General features: G+C 38.5%; 1 protein-coding gene across 4 annotated transcripts in view; it reads right to left on the minus strand.

Moving 5' to 3' along the window:
* Nucleotides 1-18,346, minus strand: part of LAMA1 (laminin subunit alpha 1) — a 157,215-nt gene that overhangs the window by 94,812 nt on the left and 44,057 nt on the right. For all 4 annotated transcript variants that reach the window (XM_048840308.2, XM_048840309.2, XM_075125308.1 and 1 more), the window contains 5 exons: nucleotides 10,255-10,497; nucleotides 8,025-8,204; nucleotides 3,229-3,318; nucleotides 1,855-1,972; nucleotides 538-716 (listed from right to left, as the gene is read on the minus strand). In XM_048840308.2, the coding sequence (XP_048696265.2) occupies nucleotides 538-716; nucleotides 1,855-1,972; nucleotides 3,229-3,318; nucleotides 8,025-8,204; nucleotides 10,255-10,497 (810 nt within the window). The remainder of the gene's footprint in view (nucleotides 1-537; nucleotides 717-1,854; nucleotides 1,973-3,228; nucleotides 3,319-8,024; nucleotides 8,205-10,254; nucleotides 10,498-18,346) is intronic.

Consider the following 18,346-nt stretch of genomic DNA (forward strand, 5'->3'; position numbering starts at 1 on the left):
CCACAGTACGTCCAGATGTAAGGAAACCTACCTAGATTGCTGGAAGTAAAACGAAATTAATTTTCTAGTGATGTTTATCCTTTTTAGCCAGATTGTAACAAATGTATCTATGTATCTGATGAATGAGGGCAGGGACAGAATTTCTACTTTAATACAACTGAACTGGAAAGTCACTATAAGGTATAAGATGTAGATGGGCCCAAAAAGAGCATATGCTATACATACTTACTAAATGAAATATTGAGAAGAATACTGTTTATTGCAATAGCTCATCACTTCTACAAGAATCACATATGACTATAAGAGTTATCTTTAATTACAAAGGAATTGGGACTGTCCTTTCAACATGCTAGAGAATCAGCCTAAATTTACTCGGAAACTGCAAGACTGGTATCTGAGCTACGAAGAAGACTTTACAATTTTTAGTCACACTCTAAGTGTGGAAATTAAATTTAATAACATTCAATGGATTGAAATACGCATATGACGACATTTATTATTAATCAAAGCAATCAGCTGTAGTTTGAGAAATCTTACTTTATATGGCCGATAGTATCCATCAGCACAGATTTCACAGTTGATTCCAGTAGTGTGTTGAGTACAGTTTATACAGACTCCACCTCCTATGAACTGTCCATGAATATTTATGCTCCTATTCTGATCTGCCACACCCTGGTTATAATAACAATCTTCTGCCTTGTTATGACAGTTGCACTCTAAAAAGAAATCGCAAAGAAATACATTTTATTTACATTTTCTAACAGTTACAGCATATCCAAAATAAAAAGAGTAAAAAATACAAGTAGAACAGTAAAGCAATCCATGTCAGATGCTTTGCTTTGGCTGTGCTGTACAAAAACAGTAATACCCATTTATCTCATTCCTGGCCAGGTAACTTTTAAAACAATCACAGTGTTAGCAACATTTTTTTTTAAATGGTGTTCTGTAGCTCACGTTAACCCAACCTTATCGCCCCTTAGTGACTTGTGTAATTACTAGTAAGCGTTCTTACATCTTTAGCATTCTACTTTACTGAAGACTATCAGCTTAATTCCTCTCCTCACTTATACCAGTGACTAATGCCACTGAAGTCACTAGAGCTACACCAGTGTAAAACATATTTAAGTGAGAGGAGACTTGGGCCTGTATACTAATAAAATATTCTACATCTCTAAATGCAGTTAGTCTCTAAAGGTTCTACTAGCCGGGCTGCTTCAACTGGAAAATGAACTATGCCAAATAGGCTCCTAAATGTCTGTGGCTTGCTCCAGGCATTAAAGATGTGAAGTAAGAAAATGTGGCTAACAAATCTTAGCAATGTGTGCCAATAGGCAACTATTGGGAGAGCCTATGCCATTTTATCAGACATTCAGCATAGTTTGCAATTTATTGGCCATTTAGATTGCTTTTTCAGAGTCTTCATGTTGTAAGAATGACTATGTTTAACTAAGACTGAATTAGGAATTTAACGATATTTAAGCAACAAGCAGCAGCCATAATTACCAATGTGAAAGTGTTAAATTTCATTGTAGCACAGTCAAACACTAAGTCTCTTCTGTCTGATCATCTACGAATGTCATTTCCGCAGCCTCAACATTATTATTGATCTATCGTATCTAATAAAATATTATTATTTCAAAGGAAATCCAAATTATTATCATCTTATGATTTTTGACCATACCTTCCACTTCTAGTGTGTGGTTTGTTTGTTTTTTCACTTTAAGAAAACGACTATTTCTAGTACCTGATCTAGTCATTCCATTGATTTCAGTGGGAACTGGATTAGGTCCTTATTGAACAAAACTGTCAACATTTACGGACCCATTAAGCACCCCAACTTTTGTAACTACTTACTCTCACATTTGTTGCCAGCAGAAATAGTTCCTGGTCTCCATTGATTTTGATGGTAACCAGGGCAACACTCATTACAGCTCTCTCCGCATGTATTATGTTCACACTGGCATTGCAGTTTCTAAAAAAGAAATTGTAGAAATTAAAAAAATAGGCCATTTACCAAGGTCCTGAAAACTCAACCAAGTGACTAATATCAAATCTACTCTACCACAGAATTTTAAATACCACAACTGTTTTGCAATTTTATAGACGTGCTAGAACCCAGTTCTGCTACCTTTATTGATGTGAGAGGCCCTTCCTCAGGTATGTATCTTATCGGAGCAAGTCCTATCACTCTGCCATGTGAGAGCTGCAGGATCATGTCTTTAGTGCCTTTGCTACACTCAAAAGCATTGTTTAAATTTAGGCTCTAGGACAAAAAGAGTTCACTTCCAAACAAAGTGCATTACCTGAGAACAGTAGGTTTAGATAGTGAAGGGAAGAAAATTACAGCACGGAGACAGAATGAAGAATAAAAGCACATATTATAGGCCTGAATTTACAGCCCTTTACTCAGAGGAGTAGTTCTACAGAGTTCAGCATGAGTAAAGATTGCAAAACTTGGCCTGTAGCATATATATATATATATAGCTTCACTCAAAGGAACCTTAAGATTAAATATGAAGTAATATTATCAGTGAACATTTTCTCTTCCATATATGTGATTATCCAGCTGTATCAAAAAGTGAGCGGAAGAAGAGGACAAAAGGGAAAACATCTATATCTGCACTTATAGTATTAACACCAATTCAAATTTTCTGTAGAAAATATGAAACAAGAGAACTGTGCTGGAGGGTAATTCTGCCCCTCATTTGTTCAAAAGTTATTAACTGGAGTGTCCTTCCCCATATGTACCTGAGGCTGGATTCTGTAAGTGTTCCTTTCATTGAACTCCCACTGAAGTCAATGAGAGTTCCACCCACAAAGTATTTAAAGGATCAAACATTAAGGGTTCAATCCTGCAAAGATTTAACCTGCGTAATTTTACTCATGTGGGTATTCCCATCAAAATCATGAGACTACGTACATGTGTAAAGTGCATAAGTATTTGCAGGATCAAGCTTTTAGGCCTCATTTCTGCAAGGTACTTAAGTGTGTGCCTAACTTTAATCAGACTATTACTCCCATTGATGTCAATCGGACAATTCACGGCTTTAAGTGAGGGCATGCTTAAAGTTAGGAACCTGCTTTAAATACCTGCTGAATCGAGGCCAGAATTTATATATGTTCCTTTCGATTTTCCCCACAATATCTTTCTCTCTCTCTCTCTGTGCAAAGAACTAAACTTTTTATTCAAAAGACTGTTTTGTGAAAATAAAAATAACTAAAGCATACCTTTGTGGTTTCATCCAGTGGGCAGCTTCGAGCATGGCCATAGCAAATACACATGCCACCAACAGAGATATCCTTTATTGAATAGTAATACTGGACAAAAGTAAGTTTGAAAAGGAAGTGAGTTGGAAACATTTCAGGTTTCTCTTAAATTCTAAAGGACAATAAAATATCAATATTGTATTGATCTGAGAACAGATATGTTCCAAACAATTTGACATTGGATATCTGAAACCTGGGCAAGCTTGCCATTTTGCAAATTTTTAGATCTTTTTCCCTGTAGTCTTTATTAAATTAAGAGACAAATTCTAATTATGGATAAGCATGCACAACTCCTTGATTTCAATGGTTATTTGCACTTGTGCCTTAGCCAGAATATGACTTCAAAAATCCACTTTTGCCATGCGGGATGTCAGATGACCTAACAGAATGTTTTCTGGGTAGCAACATAACAACCTGTAGACTTGAATTTTAATTTAATTTAAATCCTGGCATTGTATGTTCTCAAAACTGGGGATTCCCAACTTTCATTCAAAACCTGCTCATGAACTTCCCTCACACAAGCTCTGAGCTGCTAGTTTTGATGTACTGTATTGCTCTGCTCAAATGTTTAGCTTAAGGAACAGTAGGACAGCGAAGTACCAGATGCTGTGTGTGATGATGTGTATAAGCCCCATGTATCTGGACAGCAGGGAAGGAATTAATTTTCAGAACAAGAAAGAGGCAGGATATGATGCAGCTGGATTCAATTACAGCTTCAGTGTAAGCACGTTTGGCAGGCACTTCACAGGGATTGTGAATAAGGTCTTTCCAAGAGTTCTGGGGAAAGGGTTCAAGACACTCAAGTCTAAGGCCCCTAGAGGCTGCTGGGACAGACGCAGTAGGTGCTCTGTGTGTACAGACCAGTTTACTGACAGGTTTTTTTGATTCTCTGAAAGGAGCTGGAGCAAGCTAGCTCCTTTTCTTCTTTCTTTCTTTGGTCTGATCTGCAGAAAGGCCTCAGTGACTTCAGTTGAACAGAGACTCCTTACACTATAAGGGGACAGTATACCTCTATAGTCTATTGCCTAAATACCAACGCTAGGAGCCTGGGTAATAAACAAGAGGAATTGGAATTGCTCATTTATTATCTTAAATTCGATCTAATCGGTATTACTGAAATCTGGTGAGATGATTCACACAATTGGTATGTTAAAATCAATGGTTGTAACTGTTTAGGGAGTATTGAGTGAGCAAAAGGCGGGGGCTTTTAGTCAAAAATAGCATTACCTGTTTCTGAGTCACTGATCACTCAAAAAAAATAATGTTGAATGAGTATGGATCAATATCTTAACAGCTAAAGCGCAAGGATATTAGGTGGTATCTGCTAAAGACCACCAAATCATACTTGGGAACGGGATGACTGCTCCTTATGCGCCTATTTATAATGTGTAGGGGAAAAAGAGTGTGAGATCATAGCAGACTTCATCTGGAGTGACATATGCTGGAGGCCTCAAGCTGCGAGTACTAAACACCCTGGGAATTTCTAAACATTATAAATGACAATTTCCTAACTCAGAAAGTATTGCAGCCAACATGGTGGAATGCTCTGCTAGACCTTGTCCTAAGATAAAGAGGAACAGAACTAAAAATTAGTGGCAGCTTAGGTACAAGTGATCATGACTTGATCACATTTGTACTGTGCAAACAGAATCAAGTCCAGATCAGTAATACATATACTTGGTGCTTTAATGGGGCCAATTTCACAAAGGTGAAAACAATTATGAGTCAAGCTGGGAGGAAGAATTTAATCAGGAAAATGTGAATGATAATTGAGAACCATTTAAGAACACTTTATTAGATGCCCAAAAAGCTACAATCCCACAATCGAGAGAAAAGGCAGTGCTGGTTAAAAAACCAACCTCATTTAGAGGGGGAAAAAAATATATTATATATAACAAATAGAAGAAAGGGAAAGTGGATAGTAGTGAATATAAATTAGAAGTTAGGAATTGTAGAAAATAGAAAAGGGAAACAAAGGAACACATGGAGAAACTTATGGCCAGCAGAGTTAAGGACAAGAAGAAGATTTTTAAATACATTAGCAACAAAAAGAATTCTGACAATGCAACTGAGCCATTATTAGATGGAAATGGTAGAATTATAAACAATAATACAGAAAAACCAAAAGTGTTCAATAAATATTTCTGTTCTGTATTTGAGGTAAAACCAGATGATATAGTTTCTTCATACGGTAAGATATCACTCTTTCAATTCCACTAGTATCCCTGGAAGATGTTAAACAGAAGCTACTAAAGTCAGACATTTTAAAATCAGCAGATCCTGATAACTTGCATCCAAGAATTTTAAAACAGCTGGATGAGTAGTTTACTGGACAGCTACTGTTGATTTTCAGTAGGTCTTGGACCACTGGGAAAGTTCCAGAAGACTGGAAGAAACCTAATGTGACAATTTTTAAAAAGGGTAAACAGGATGACTCAGGTTTATAGGCCTCTCAGCCTGACATCAATCCCAGGCAAGACAATAGAGCAACTGATACGGGACTCAATTAATAAAGAATTAAAGGCGGGTAATTTAATTAATGCAAATTAGTATGAGTTTATGAAAAATAGATCCTGTCAAATTAACTTGATATATTTCTGATGAGATTTCAAGTTTGGTCGATAAAGATAACAGTGTTAATGTAATATACTTAGACTTCTATAAGACATTTGACTTGGTACTGCACAACATTTTGATTAAAAGACAAGAAAGCTATAAAATTAACATGGCATGCACAAAATGAATAAAAATCTCGCTAAATGACATGTCTTAAAATGTAATTGTATACAGGGAAGCATCATCAAGCAGGTGTGTTTCCAGTGGGGTCGTGCAGGGATCAGTTCTCAGCCCTACTCAATTTAACATTTTTATCAGTGACCATAAAGAAAACATAAAATCGTCACTGATAAAGATTACAGATGACACAAAAATTGGAAGGAATGGTAAATAATGAAGAGGACACATCACTGATTCAAAGCGATCTGGTTCACTTGGTAAACTGGGTGCAAGCAAACAATCTGCATTTTAATATGGTTAAATGTAAATGTATACATCTGGAACAAAGAATATAGGCCATGCTTAGAGGATGGGGGACTCTTTCTTGGGGAGCAGTGACTCTGAAAAAGATTTGGGGGTTGTGGTGGATAATCAGCTGACCATGATCTCCCACTGTGAGCTAAAGAGTTAATGTGATCCTGGGATGGATAAACAGGAGTATCTTAAGTAGCAGTAAAGAGGTTATTTTACCTCTATATTGTGATTGATGTGGCCACTGATGGAATACTGTGTCCAGTTCTGATGCCCACTATTCAGATGTTGATAAATTGGAGAAAGTTCAGAGAAGACCCATGAGAATGATTAAAGGATTAGAAAACCTGCCTTGTGATATACTCAGAGAGCTCAGTCTAATTAGGTTAAAAAAAGCAAAGGTTCAAGGATGACTTGATTACTGTCTATAAGTACCTACATGGGGAAAAATATTTGATAATGGGCTCTTCAGTTTAGCAGAGAAAGGTAAAACATGATTCCATGGCTGCAAGTTGAAGCTAGACAAATTCAGACTGGAAATAAGGCATAATATTTAATGGTGAGAGCAATTAACCAATGGAACAATTTACCAAGGTCATAATCTCCATTTTTAAATCAGGATTGGATGCTTTTCTAAAAGATATGCTCTAGGAATTATTTTGGGGACTGTTCTAGGCTTGTGTTATACAGGAGGTCAAACTAGCTGACCACAATGGCCCCTTCTGTCCCTGGAATGTTTGGATCTATTAAAAAGCAAGGGGACACACACACAAAGATTCCCCTTTGAATTCAGATTTAAAGTCTGGTGATATTTTTAAAGGGAGAGATCCTGTTTATTGGAGATACTCTCCACATTCCCCTCCCCTCAACAGATGAGGCCCTCCATGCTGTATAGTCACACAAACAATCAAAAGACTTTAGCAAGTGAATTCATTAAATCATTGATGTTTTACCCAATGTGTCATGGTCAAATAAAGAAGGGGAACAAACAACTAAATTATAAAGAAGAAAGGGACTCACTGGTTAATTTTTGTACTACTGCATCCAGTTAAACTTCACAGGCAGCGTGCCCTAGTCAGTGAACTTACTCTTGGCTGCGTCCCTGACTCCCTGTGAGGTCTTGAGCAAGTCACTTCAACCTCTTTGTGTCTCAGGGAAGTGTAAAATAGGGATGTTGTGAGGATCAGATAATATTTCCAAGTTCTATATAAATGGTTTATATTAATATTAATAAATACCCTTGGGCTTAAAGACAAGTTGGCAAAAGGATCCATCCACTAGACAGCACTGTAATTCACACCAGGTTCTGTTTTCAAGTAATATATTTCATGTATCAACACATTAGCAACTGAAATACTTAATACACCAAAAATTACTGTACACTAACATGAAATGTAACTCATATATTTACTTTTTGCCTAAAGTGACATTTTCATCAAATAAAATCACATATTTACCTTTGCTGATGAAATGTTAGCAATGCTACCTCATGGTTAGTAGCTAAATGGCAATTCATCCGAAGGAAAAAAACAGCTTTGAAAAATCTTTCTTGGGAATAGCTGTCCCCTGCAGGCAATGTAGTAACATTACAGAGAAGGCAACGTTTACTTAACAACCTCATGAAATCTTACTTATCGTGAATGTTGAGGTTCAAGTCCTTCATCAAGACGGACAGTATTTAGCCTTTACTGTCCGGTGTGGTGAACCATAGATACAAAAGATCAGCTTACCCTTCTGGTAACAATGGGATCAAGGTCTTTAGGATCATGGTGGCTAAGAGTCATGAGGTCAGCATTAAGGGTTCTAATACGTTGCAGGCGAAGACGGATGTATCGTGCAGAGGTAAATTCCAATAGCGTTTGCGAAGGATCATCAGCACTAGGTCTACCATTGATCAATGAAGTGTGAATCTAGAGAGAGGGACTGACTTCACTATATGCTTAATTATAACCCAATTATGATAAAAAAAAAACAACACATCTTTCTGTCAAGACTTAAAAACCCACAAACAAAATGGGGTTATTGGGTACAATGTATCAGAGATATCAAATCAATTCTGCATTCTGTTCGCAATTTCAGTATTAATAATATTAACTGCCTGATTTATGAGTCACATCCTCCTGGAACCACCATTCCCAGAATCCAATGTCTATAGGGCACTTTTGGTGGGACTTCTGCAGGGTCAAAAGAAAGGGGTGGGAGAAGGAGCATGCTGAAGATCATTCCTTGCCTTCTATGCACTAGTCTGGATCTACTAGATCTGGGACCCTTTCTGCTCACAGATGTGGAAGACACTCTGACAATGAGAAAGGAGTACAGAATTTATCCCTCACAGAATGTCTCTTGTGCAATTTGTAAAGATTTATATGGTAAGATGTAAAACTAGCTGTTCACTTTTTCATAACTAATTTGGTTTAATAACTGTGTTCTCTTTATAAGTATATTTCCTCATACACAGAGGTTTTTTCTCCTATATTTTCTCTTTTAGTTATATTTTTAGTTTTGTCTAATGCAGCAAAAAATGTTTCAACAGAAAAAAAATTTAAATAGTATTTTAAAAAAATATTACTTCTGTAATAAGGGAATATATGGGCTTTCTGATACCCTAGCCCACCAATTAAAGTTTCTCGGTGTGTCCAAAGTAACAGCCGTGTTAGTCTGTATTCGCAAAAAGAAAAGGAGTACTTGTGGCACCTTAGAGACTAACCAATTTATTTGAGCATAAGCTTTCGAGAGCTACACGAAAGCTTATGCTCAAATAAATTGGTTCGAAAGCTTATGCTCAAATAAATTGGTTAGTCTCTAAGGTGCCACAAGTACTCCTTTTCTTTTTGCAAATACAGACTAACACGGCTGTTACTTTGGACACACCGAGAAACTTTAATTGGTGGGCTAGGTTATCAGAAAGCCCATATATTCCCTTATTACAGAAGTAATATTTTTTTAAAATATTATTTAATTTTTTTTTCTGTTGAAACATTTTTTGCTGCATTAGACAAAACTAAATTGGTTAGTCTCTAAGATGCCACAAGTACTCCTTTTCTTTTTTCGGTGTGTCCAGTTTCACCCATTCTGGACAGCCCTATGATAAATACTTGATTCAAATATGCTTGACTTAAAATCACCCAAGGCTCATCAGGTTTTCTTTCACTGTGGGAGCCAAAACTGGGATTTCAAATGTGAAAAAGGCAATGTTTGTAAAACTTCAATCCTTAATTGTGCGTACTCCAATTTTATTTTAATCTAGAAGATTAGAAGAGAATTTACTGGTTTCTACTAAACAAAGGGTTATTAGCAACCTCCATAGGCCAAGACTGGGTTTATTACCACATAAGGAGGACTTGTCACAATAGACTAACCACCGATTTTAATGCATCATTTCATTATGTTGCTGCCTCTCTGAAATAAATTACATAAGTACCATGAATAGTCTTGGTTAAAGAAAGAACAATCAACAGTGAGCCTGCACAATGCACAGCTCTTTTAATTATGCTCTGTCCCTGAAACAATGCCAGGGCTTGTTTTCCAATTCCAGCTGTGCAGAGCAGAGCATTTCAGACAGCATTTGCAGCTTTATCTTACAAAACCAGGTGCTCCTAAATAAGAGATGTTCTTTTTTAAATTAAACACCTGGATGTACATAAAGTCTCTATGCTTTATTCTTTCAAGATGAAGTACCTAATTCACAATTAGTAGCCATAATCAAATTATGTGAAGAGAGACAACAAAGAGTTTATAACTAGAATAGGCAGAGCCAAAGATATTTTTTCCTAACATTGTTTTAAGTTGTTATATTGGTAAATGAAACAGAGATACTATCATTAAAGGCATCATAACAATCCAAAGCATCTGACAATGTTGGAAGGCATAAATTGTGCAACTGTAATTTAAAATTTCTGAAACTTGCAATTAGTCCTCATTCATGCTCACAAATGACAAGTGCAAAAACAGACAGCATACCTCTCCATGTTCTAATGGAACTAGCCTGGAATAATAAGAGGTGCAGATCACTTCGTCATCTCTCTTGTAAGTAGGAGGCCCAAGTGTTGGTGTTACATTATAACGAGTTAAGCACTCTGTGTCACTAATTGCATAATACTGCCATGGTTTGAACTCCGTGCCATCCACTGAACGTTCCAAAATCCAGTTTCCAGGTCGGGGAGCATTAGCAGCTTTGATTATGACATATGCAACTTGAAAGATCTAAATAAAATTCAAGCAGAAACTATTAACACTTGATACTACCATAAAAAATAAGCACCAGGTGGTCAATTTGGTTGTGAAATGAACATTTTAAGAAGTTTATGTATTTTGCCTGGGAATTCAGTAACATTTGCTAGGAGCAACTTTGAATAAAGCTTTCAGTACAAATATTTGACAAAAACCAACACAATTTGTCATTGGTTTTACGAGAAGTGCGAATCACTTTGTTGCAAAATTCTAATATCTGACCCATGCAGAAAGTGACCAGATATATTTATTGCATCATTTTATGATTCTGAGTTGAAATATTTTTTTGATCCATAGTAGCTCAGGAATAGCTGGATATGTTTCTCACAGCTTTGGTGGCATCCACTCTCTACAGTGAATTTTTCTGAGCATATGCAAATGGGACACCATTATTTTAAATTTGTCTGGTGACATTAATCCACTCAGTAAAAAGTGTTTACACTCTGTTCAGTTTTTAAAGCCCTGTATGGAAGCTCTTCTGTGCATTTCCTCCCAAATATTTTCATCCTATGGTGCATCTGCAGATATATTACAGTAGATGTGAAGTCATTTATGCAATATCCTTATCTAAACAGAAGCACTGAAAGGTAAATAAATAAGATTGTAAAGTACAAGATGAGCAATACACATATGGCATCATGCCCCTACTCAGACTAAGAATGGCAAATCGTTATAGATTTTGCATCTTAGTTTGAACTATTTCTTACGGGTTTATACTCAAAGCCAGATCCTCAGATGCACTACAGCAGCATTCAGCACACTTGAGAGAAAGGAGGGGAAGGGGAGAGGCGGCTTTTTATACCACCTTTCCAGCCCTCAATCCTGTGGACTGCCAGGAGCCAAACCAGTCCCAAGTGCAAGTTAGAGCAGGCTTACAGCTAACTTGTGCCAATGGATAACGGCTCCAAAGGATCCACTCCGTCAGCCAGGATCACTAAGTACATCGGGTCTAGTTCCACCACACCCTGCTCACACCACAGTACTTCCATCACCCCTCTTCCACTCCAGAATACAGCCTAAATGCAATAATGCATAAATTAAGTTTTTGAAGGTTGATAAGATAGTTGCCAATAGTTTAATGTTCTCTCTATGTTACAAAGTCACAGTAAGACAGAAAAAAAAAACGTTATTTAATCACTATGTGGGCAATTTAGTCAACTGCTTTTGAACACTGCCCCCACTCCCAAACTGTTTTTCAGGTGCCTCTCTCTCTCTCTCATATATCTATATTTGGTTGGAGTGGGGGGTGTGGGAGAGAAAATAATTTTGGCCAAAATGGAGCAGTTCATATGCCAATGCTAAACTAGTAATAAAACAAGTTTGATCAGGTTTGCTTTGGGTGTGAATATCTTCTTATACCTTGATACCCACTGGACCTGATTCTTTTCTCCTGCACACCAGTTTTACTCTTTGGGCCAGACACTCATCAGGTGTAAATAAGCGTACTTTCACTGGCTTCAGTGGAGCTTAAGATGCTATTTTGCGCCAACAAAGAATCTGGACCACTGACTTCAGTGGAGTTAATTGTGATTTGCATTGGTGTCAGCAAGAAGAGAACCAGGATCATGGCTCATAATTAGTAAGAGAAAAATCTACAGAGTTTTAAACCCTCTCTACTACAGTACAGTTTTAAAAACCAAACAAAGTCAGTGATTACCAAGAATATAAGGCTCTATATAAGAATATAAGCCTCCTAGTCCATTGACGGGTCCCATTTGAAAATGTTATTTGCTACCAACAGGCTCCTGCAGTGAAAATCATATACTAACATCTCCTTTCAGCATGCAAGGGAACAGAAATTGAGCAGAAGCTGAATTGGGCAACTTCAGTGTTCCATACACAGCAGCCTGATTCTGATCATACACTGATTTTATCCTGATATAATGGACATCAATGGAGTTACACCTGGTGTATGTAAAAGGAGAATCAGGGGTATTAGCACTTAAGTCCTTGTCTGCTCCAACTTAAGTCCATAGGAGTTTTGCCATTTATTTCAGTGGGTACAGTATAAGTCCCTGAAAGGGAATTTTTGATCACTTTAGAAGACAAACAAAACTTCAAGGGTTTTGTGGACTTATCCTGAGAGTTGCAGAACATCCACAACTCCCTTTGAAGTCAATTAAGTTGCTCCAATGAGTAAAGGCTGTAGATTGGACCCCAAATTTGTTTGTAACTATAAAAAATGATATTCACTCCCTTTGCTTTACTTGAAACCCATTATACTTTTCTTTTTACTCACTGTTGGCTATAGTCAACTAAACTGCCTCTTTGCTTATTACACAGTTGGCTGAACAACAAATGAGCTACTTTTGATTACACAGGGTTTTTTCTAAACCTGTTATAGTCTCGCCAAACTGCAGCTGATGTGGCTAGTTTTAAATCCAGTTTCAACAAGCAACAATAACAAGTTACCCTTCATCACACACTAACTGCAGTCACTGCAATGGGAATGCAAATAAATAATATTACAAGAATATGCAAGTTTAATCTATTTTGATTATGAAGTTTCTTGAGGGGGCTCAGTCAAGCAAAGGAATTTTCACAGGGGTTATGAACTTATATTGTTCACTGTAATAAAGTGCATGTTATTTAAAGTCAACACTTTGAAACGTGGTAGCTGATTTTGGGTGCCATACTTGAGACCTCAGGGGCCTGCTTTTCACAGGTCCTGAGTGCCCAGAAGTCCAAATGACCTCCATAAGAGCTTAGGATGTTTGATACCTCTGAAAATCAGGCACAAGACATCTGAAGTTGGGCATCCAAAAATGGAAGTACCACAAAAAAACTGGATGGTTTTGAAAATGTGGTTGCATATGCAGAGTCAGCCTATGTGTTCCTCTCCCAATCTTTCTCCATTGGAGCGTATGGGTTTCACTCCATGTAAACACATAGTGTAATCCACATACCTTCTGGGTGTGGTGTTCTGCCCTATCTAGTGGCACCGAGACCCCTGAGAGAGAGAGAAAATGGGTCTGCTCTACAGCCTTAGCTAAGAGGCAGTTGACTTTCAGCTCACGTGGTCGAGGCTCATGCACTAAGCTCCGGAGGTCCCAGGTTTGAGCCCGCCTGCCAACGACCACGGTCTGTCGGTATTACAAGTGTGGGCTCATCCAGGATTTCAACTGGGAAGTCTCTGAAGCTCAGGGCGTGCTTCCTCAGCTACGGGAAGTATGTAACCCACACATCTCCTGGGTGTGGTGTTCTGCCCCATCTAGTGGCACAGAGACCACTTAGCAAGAGAGATAAAGTGAGTCTGTTCTACAGCTTTACCTAACAGCCAGTTAGCTCCAGAGGCCCCAGGTTCGATCCCTACCGCCGATGACCGGGGTCTGTCGGTGTTACCATAGCACTCAAATAAATAATTCTATGGCCTGTCCCCTGCCCTGCCCTCACCTCTATTCTGTCTTCCTAAGTGAATTCAGAGGACACAAAACATCAACAACACAGGAAAACTTGGCCGCTTTTTAAAAAAAGATTTTTAACTGAATTCTTAATGAGAAATATTTGTATTAAATATCGTAACAGAATGCAATGCCATACTGTACATTTTTATACCATCTTGATATTTATATATCTTTGCTTCTTAAAATATGATAACCAAGGGCAGGAGTGCTCCTGCTACCCCTGTCTGCATCGAGAGGCTGCCTCCATAACACTGTTTCCCCCTCACTGAAACTCTGTGGATGCCTCTCCACTGGGGATTCATAGAGAAGGGACGACACAAATTTTTCAAGTTAAGGCTGGCTCAGGGGACCCGCCACACTCTGAACCACCACCCAGATTTGAAATCTATCTGAGAGTTAATACAGATCCAGCTGCTATTGAGCAGTCATGAGACATCCAGTCATTGCCGCATAGTTCCTATAGAGGCTGTGCTGCCAGGGAGAAGCATGAATGAAGCATCACACAGACACATTCATCTATATGGACATCTTCAGCGTCCACAGATGTGTGTGGTCCCATCCCTGCAGAACCTCAACATCCAGAGGCTTGTGAGGCCTGAGGCTCTCTAGTCTCTGCAAACACTCCCCACTCCCAACTTGAGTGGCTACTATACTGCAAACTCTGTAAAATGAAAAAAGAAAAGGAGTACTTGTGGCACCTTAGAGACTAACCAATTTATTTGAGCATAAGCTTTCGTGAGCTCAAATAAATTGGTTAGTCTCTAAGGTGCCACAAGTACTCCTTTTCTTTTTGTGAATACAGACTAACACGGCTATTACTCTGAAACCTGTAAAATGAAAATAATTTTATACAATTCTCAGAATATTTTCTAGCAAGATTTTTTTATTTTATTAACTCTTAAGGTTAACAACACTGCTGGTGATTTACAAGCTTCCGCACATACCCTTTCAATCATTCTGTGTCTACTAATGTCTCATGATAAACTAGTTTGCACAGCTGTGCTGTGAGAGCTAATCATTTGCGCATTTTAATTTGACTTTGCAACTTTCCCAGAACTGATTTCCTCACTGGACTACAAGGGTAAAAAGGGCAAGCCAAAGCAACTTAGTGATCCCCAGGCAACTATGGATTGGAAAGTGTCATTTTACATGCATTCAGGACCCAGGGCAAAGACCAAACAAATAACCTTGTACTAAAAAGAGTCACAAGTTTGTAGATGCAATGAGCCCTAAGGACCTTATCACTAATTTCTGTTTTGTATAGCAATTTTCCAAAATTGCCAGCAACTGTTGGTATTATTTGTTTCCCTAAACACAGACCCAGCTGGATGAGGTGCATTTTCATTCTTTAAACAGAATTATTGCCATTTTTAAACTAAAAAGTAAACTTTTACCAACCTAATCCTCACGCAATTTTGCACATTCCACAGCTCAGGAGAGTGAGAGACTAATTGGACTGGCAATAGCCAATGCAGCAGATGCTATTTGAACTTCCTCCAGAGATTTTTGCCATTGCTCTAAAATCCTGACTTGTTCCTTTCTCTGCAAGTTTAGCTCCAGGCCTCTATTGCATAAGAACTCCCAGTGGTGCAGTAGTTTTCTGATTTGCATAAATGGAGACTACTGCAAAAAGAGGCCACAAAGCCCTATTTCTTTTGTAACCAAAAGTACTTGAGCCCCACTAACCAGAAATGAAAGACTAGTATAAAAGATTAACCTAACCTGGGCAATTCTGATGTCCCCAAATTTCAGGAGTGTTCTATTGGTTATATAAACAGGGACCAGCTGGAAAATTCAAATCTACTTCCTAATCCAAACTTCACCAGATTGTGCCAATTCACTCCCAAAAAGTGAATATTAAGACACTCTACTGAATTTCAGGATCTTATTAACTGTCCTTTTGCATATCCTGCTAAAACCACAGTAGTGTGATGCCTACCACATAATGCACAAGACTGCACAATAAATGAGCCCTGAAGTATGCACTCGATTTTGCAGACTGGTTCCTACTAGTCTTAATAAGTTATTTTAAATCTTCCCTTCAGGGTAAGAGCACAGAAACATGTACCTTGAAACTCCAAAAAAGGCAATTTAGAAAAGAGAATAGTATATTTTTCAAAATCCCTTGAAAAGGCTTGTGGTTAAAAGATATACAAAGGGCAACAATGCTATGCCTTTTTAATGCATGGCAAAATCCACTCTTCTTAATGTTGTAAGTACAACTAAACCTTGTTACCAGAAAAGTCTGTTATGCTTAAGATTCAGACTTTACTTGCAAAAAAATCTAAACTAAATTTATGCAAACTTTTAACAAACAGAAAGTGCTGGGAGACATTCCTAGCATCATCCTGTACCCTTCAATATTTGTTTCAGAAACTATGATCGTTTCAGGCTCCTATAAGAAACTCAGAAACCCATGAAGGAGTGCTTTCTGGTTTTTACTCAAAGAAGTTAAAGTGACATTATAGTATGATGTAATCTCAATCCAAAAAAGATTCTAAATTCCTGAATTAGCTTTGTTTTACAATATTGATCCTTCAGTTGATTTCAATCAACAAATGTTCTAAATAATGATAAGGGCGAACACCACACATCTGTTAAAAGAGTCCACCAGTTTTAAAGCAACATAAAGATTCAAGAGGTCTCTTGGTTTTTGGTACTGTTTCTCTCCCTCTCTGTGTGAAACTTGCAAGCTGCTAATTGTGTTATTACATCCTAAAACAGAGTCTGTTCTCAAAGTAATACTTTGTAACAACAGGTTTCAGAGTAACAGCTGTGTTAGTCTGTATTCGCAAAAAGAAAAGGAGTACTTGTGGCACCTTAGAGACTAACCAATTTATTTGAGCATAAGCTTTCGTGAGCTACAGCTCACGACATCTGATGCATTCTGTTTTTGTAACAACAGAAACAGCACCCAGAGACTCCCCGCCCTTTTGTTGTATTAACAATTGTGATTAAAATAGAGATAGAGAATGTATGTGGATGGATGCTTGGTGCGGATAATAACTGAATGATCAGGGAGGTGCCAGCCTAAGAATCCAGTGTCCATCAGCCGAAGAAGGCGTCAAGTGGAAATAACCAGAGGACCCCTGGAGGGCAGACTGCAATCCACCCAACAGCTTCAAGGATGGGAGAACCAAAGAACAAGATAACATCTGGCAGCACGAAGCCGTCAGGAATGTGCCATCTGCTGATGATTCAGCAACAGCATGATGAAGCAATTCCCATAGACTGGCATAGGAATAAATTCCTATAAAAATTGACTCTAGAAAGTCAGAACTTTGGGGTCTGATTCTGCAAACCAACTTCCAGGAGCATCAGATGAGCATCTGACAAAGCCCTGCTTCCTCCTCATGTCCAGGCCACCTGGCCAGTGGCTTGGCATGAGCAACTCTAAGGCTGGTAACTATGGCCTGGTCTACACGGGGGGGAGGGAATCGATCTAAGATATACAACTTCAGCTACGAGAATAGCTATACATATGTATATATCTATAGACATATAAAGCATCATACAGCTGGGTCCTGACAGGCTGAGAGATATGCCATAATACTGTGTACCTAGTTTTATGATCCATGTTGCGTACTGATGGTTTATAAAGGACCCACTTGGCTGGCCCTACAAAATGCTTAACTTTTTCTGCATGTAAAAAAGAGATTCCAAAAAGGCAAAGACCTAACGAACAATATAACCATCTTATTAGCCAGCACTCTTCTTTTAACTAGCATCTGTCACCCTGCTGTTCTGCCCAGCTGTGTCTGGACTACAAAAACACAGGTGAAAGCTAGAACATAGTTGATTTTTATTTCTGCTTCCTGGAAGCTCCCACCAATAGAACCCAGTGAACACATGGCAGCAAATCCTCAGCTGGTGTCAACTGACCTTAGTGGACTGATCACAATTTACATCAGCTGCCCCAGCGTTGAGGCAGAGTGGTGTATAGCATGCCTCAACACTAAGCTATACACCAGGGGTGGGCAAACTTTTTGGCCTGAGGGGCGGGTAGGGAAGTCTGTGCCTCCCCAGACAGCCTGGTCCCCACCCCCTATCCGCCCCCTCCCACTTCCTGCCCCCTGACTTCCCCCCTCAGAACCCCTGCCCATCCAGCTCCCCTGCTCCTTGTCCCCTGACTGCCCCCTCCTGGGACCCCCCACCCCAAACTGCTCCCCCCGGGATCCCACCCCCATCCAACCCTCCCTGCTCCCTGTACCCTAATTGCCTTTATTAAGGTTTATAAAATAACAGAATGGATGATAAATAACAGTTATTCACATCACAAAACACTTAAGTTTTGTAAACAAAAATAAACTGAAACTAATTTAAGATATGGGAGATATATGGCACAAATCTTGGAATCTAAAGAAAGTAACTGACAGTACTGATACTAACCACAGAGAGCAATGTACATAGTTACAGAC

Source organism: Caretta caretta, chromosome 2, assembly GCF_965140235.1.
Source record: "Caretta caretta isolate rCarCar2 chromosome 2, rCarCar1.hap1, whole genome shotgun sequence".
NCBI lineage: Eukaryota > Metazoa > Chordata > Testudines > Cheloniidae > Caretta > Caretta caretta.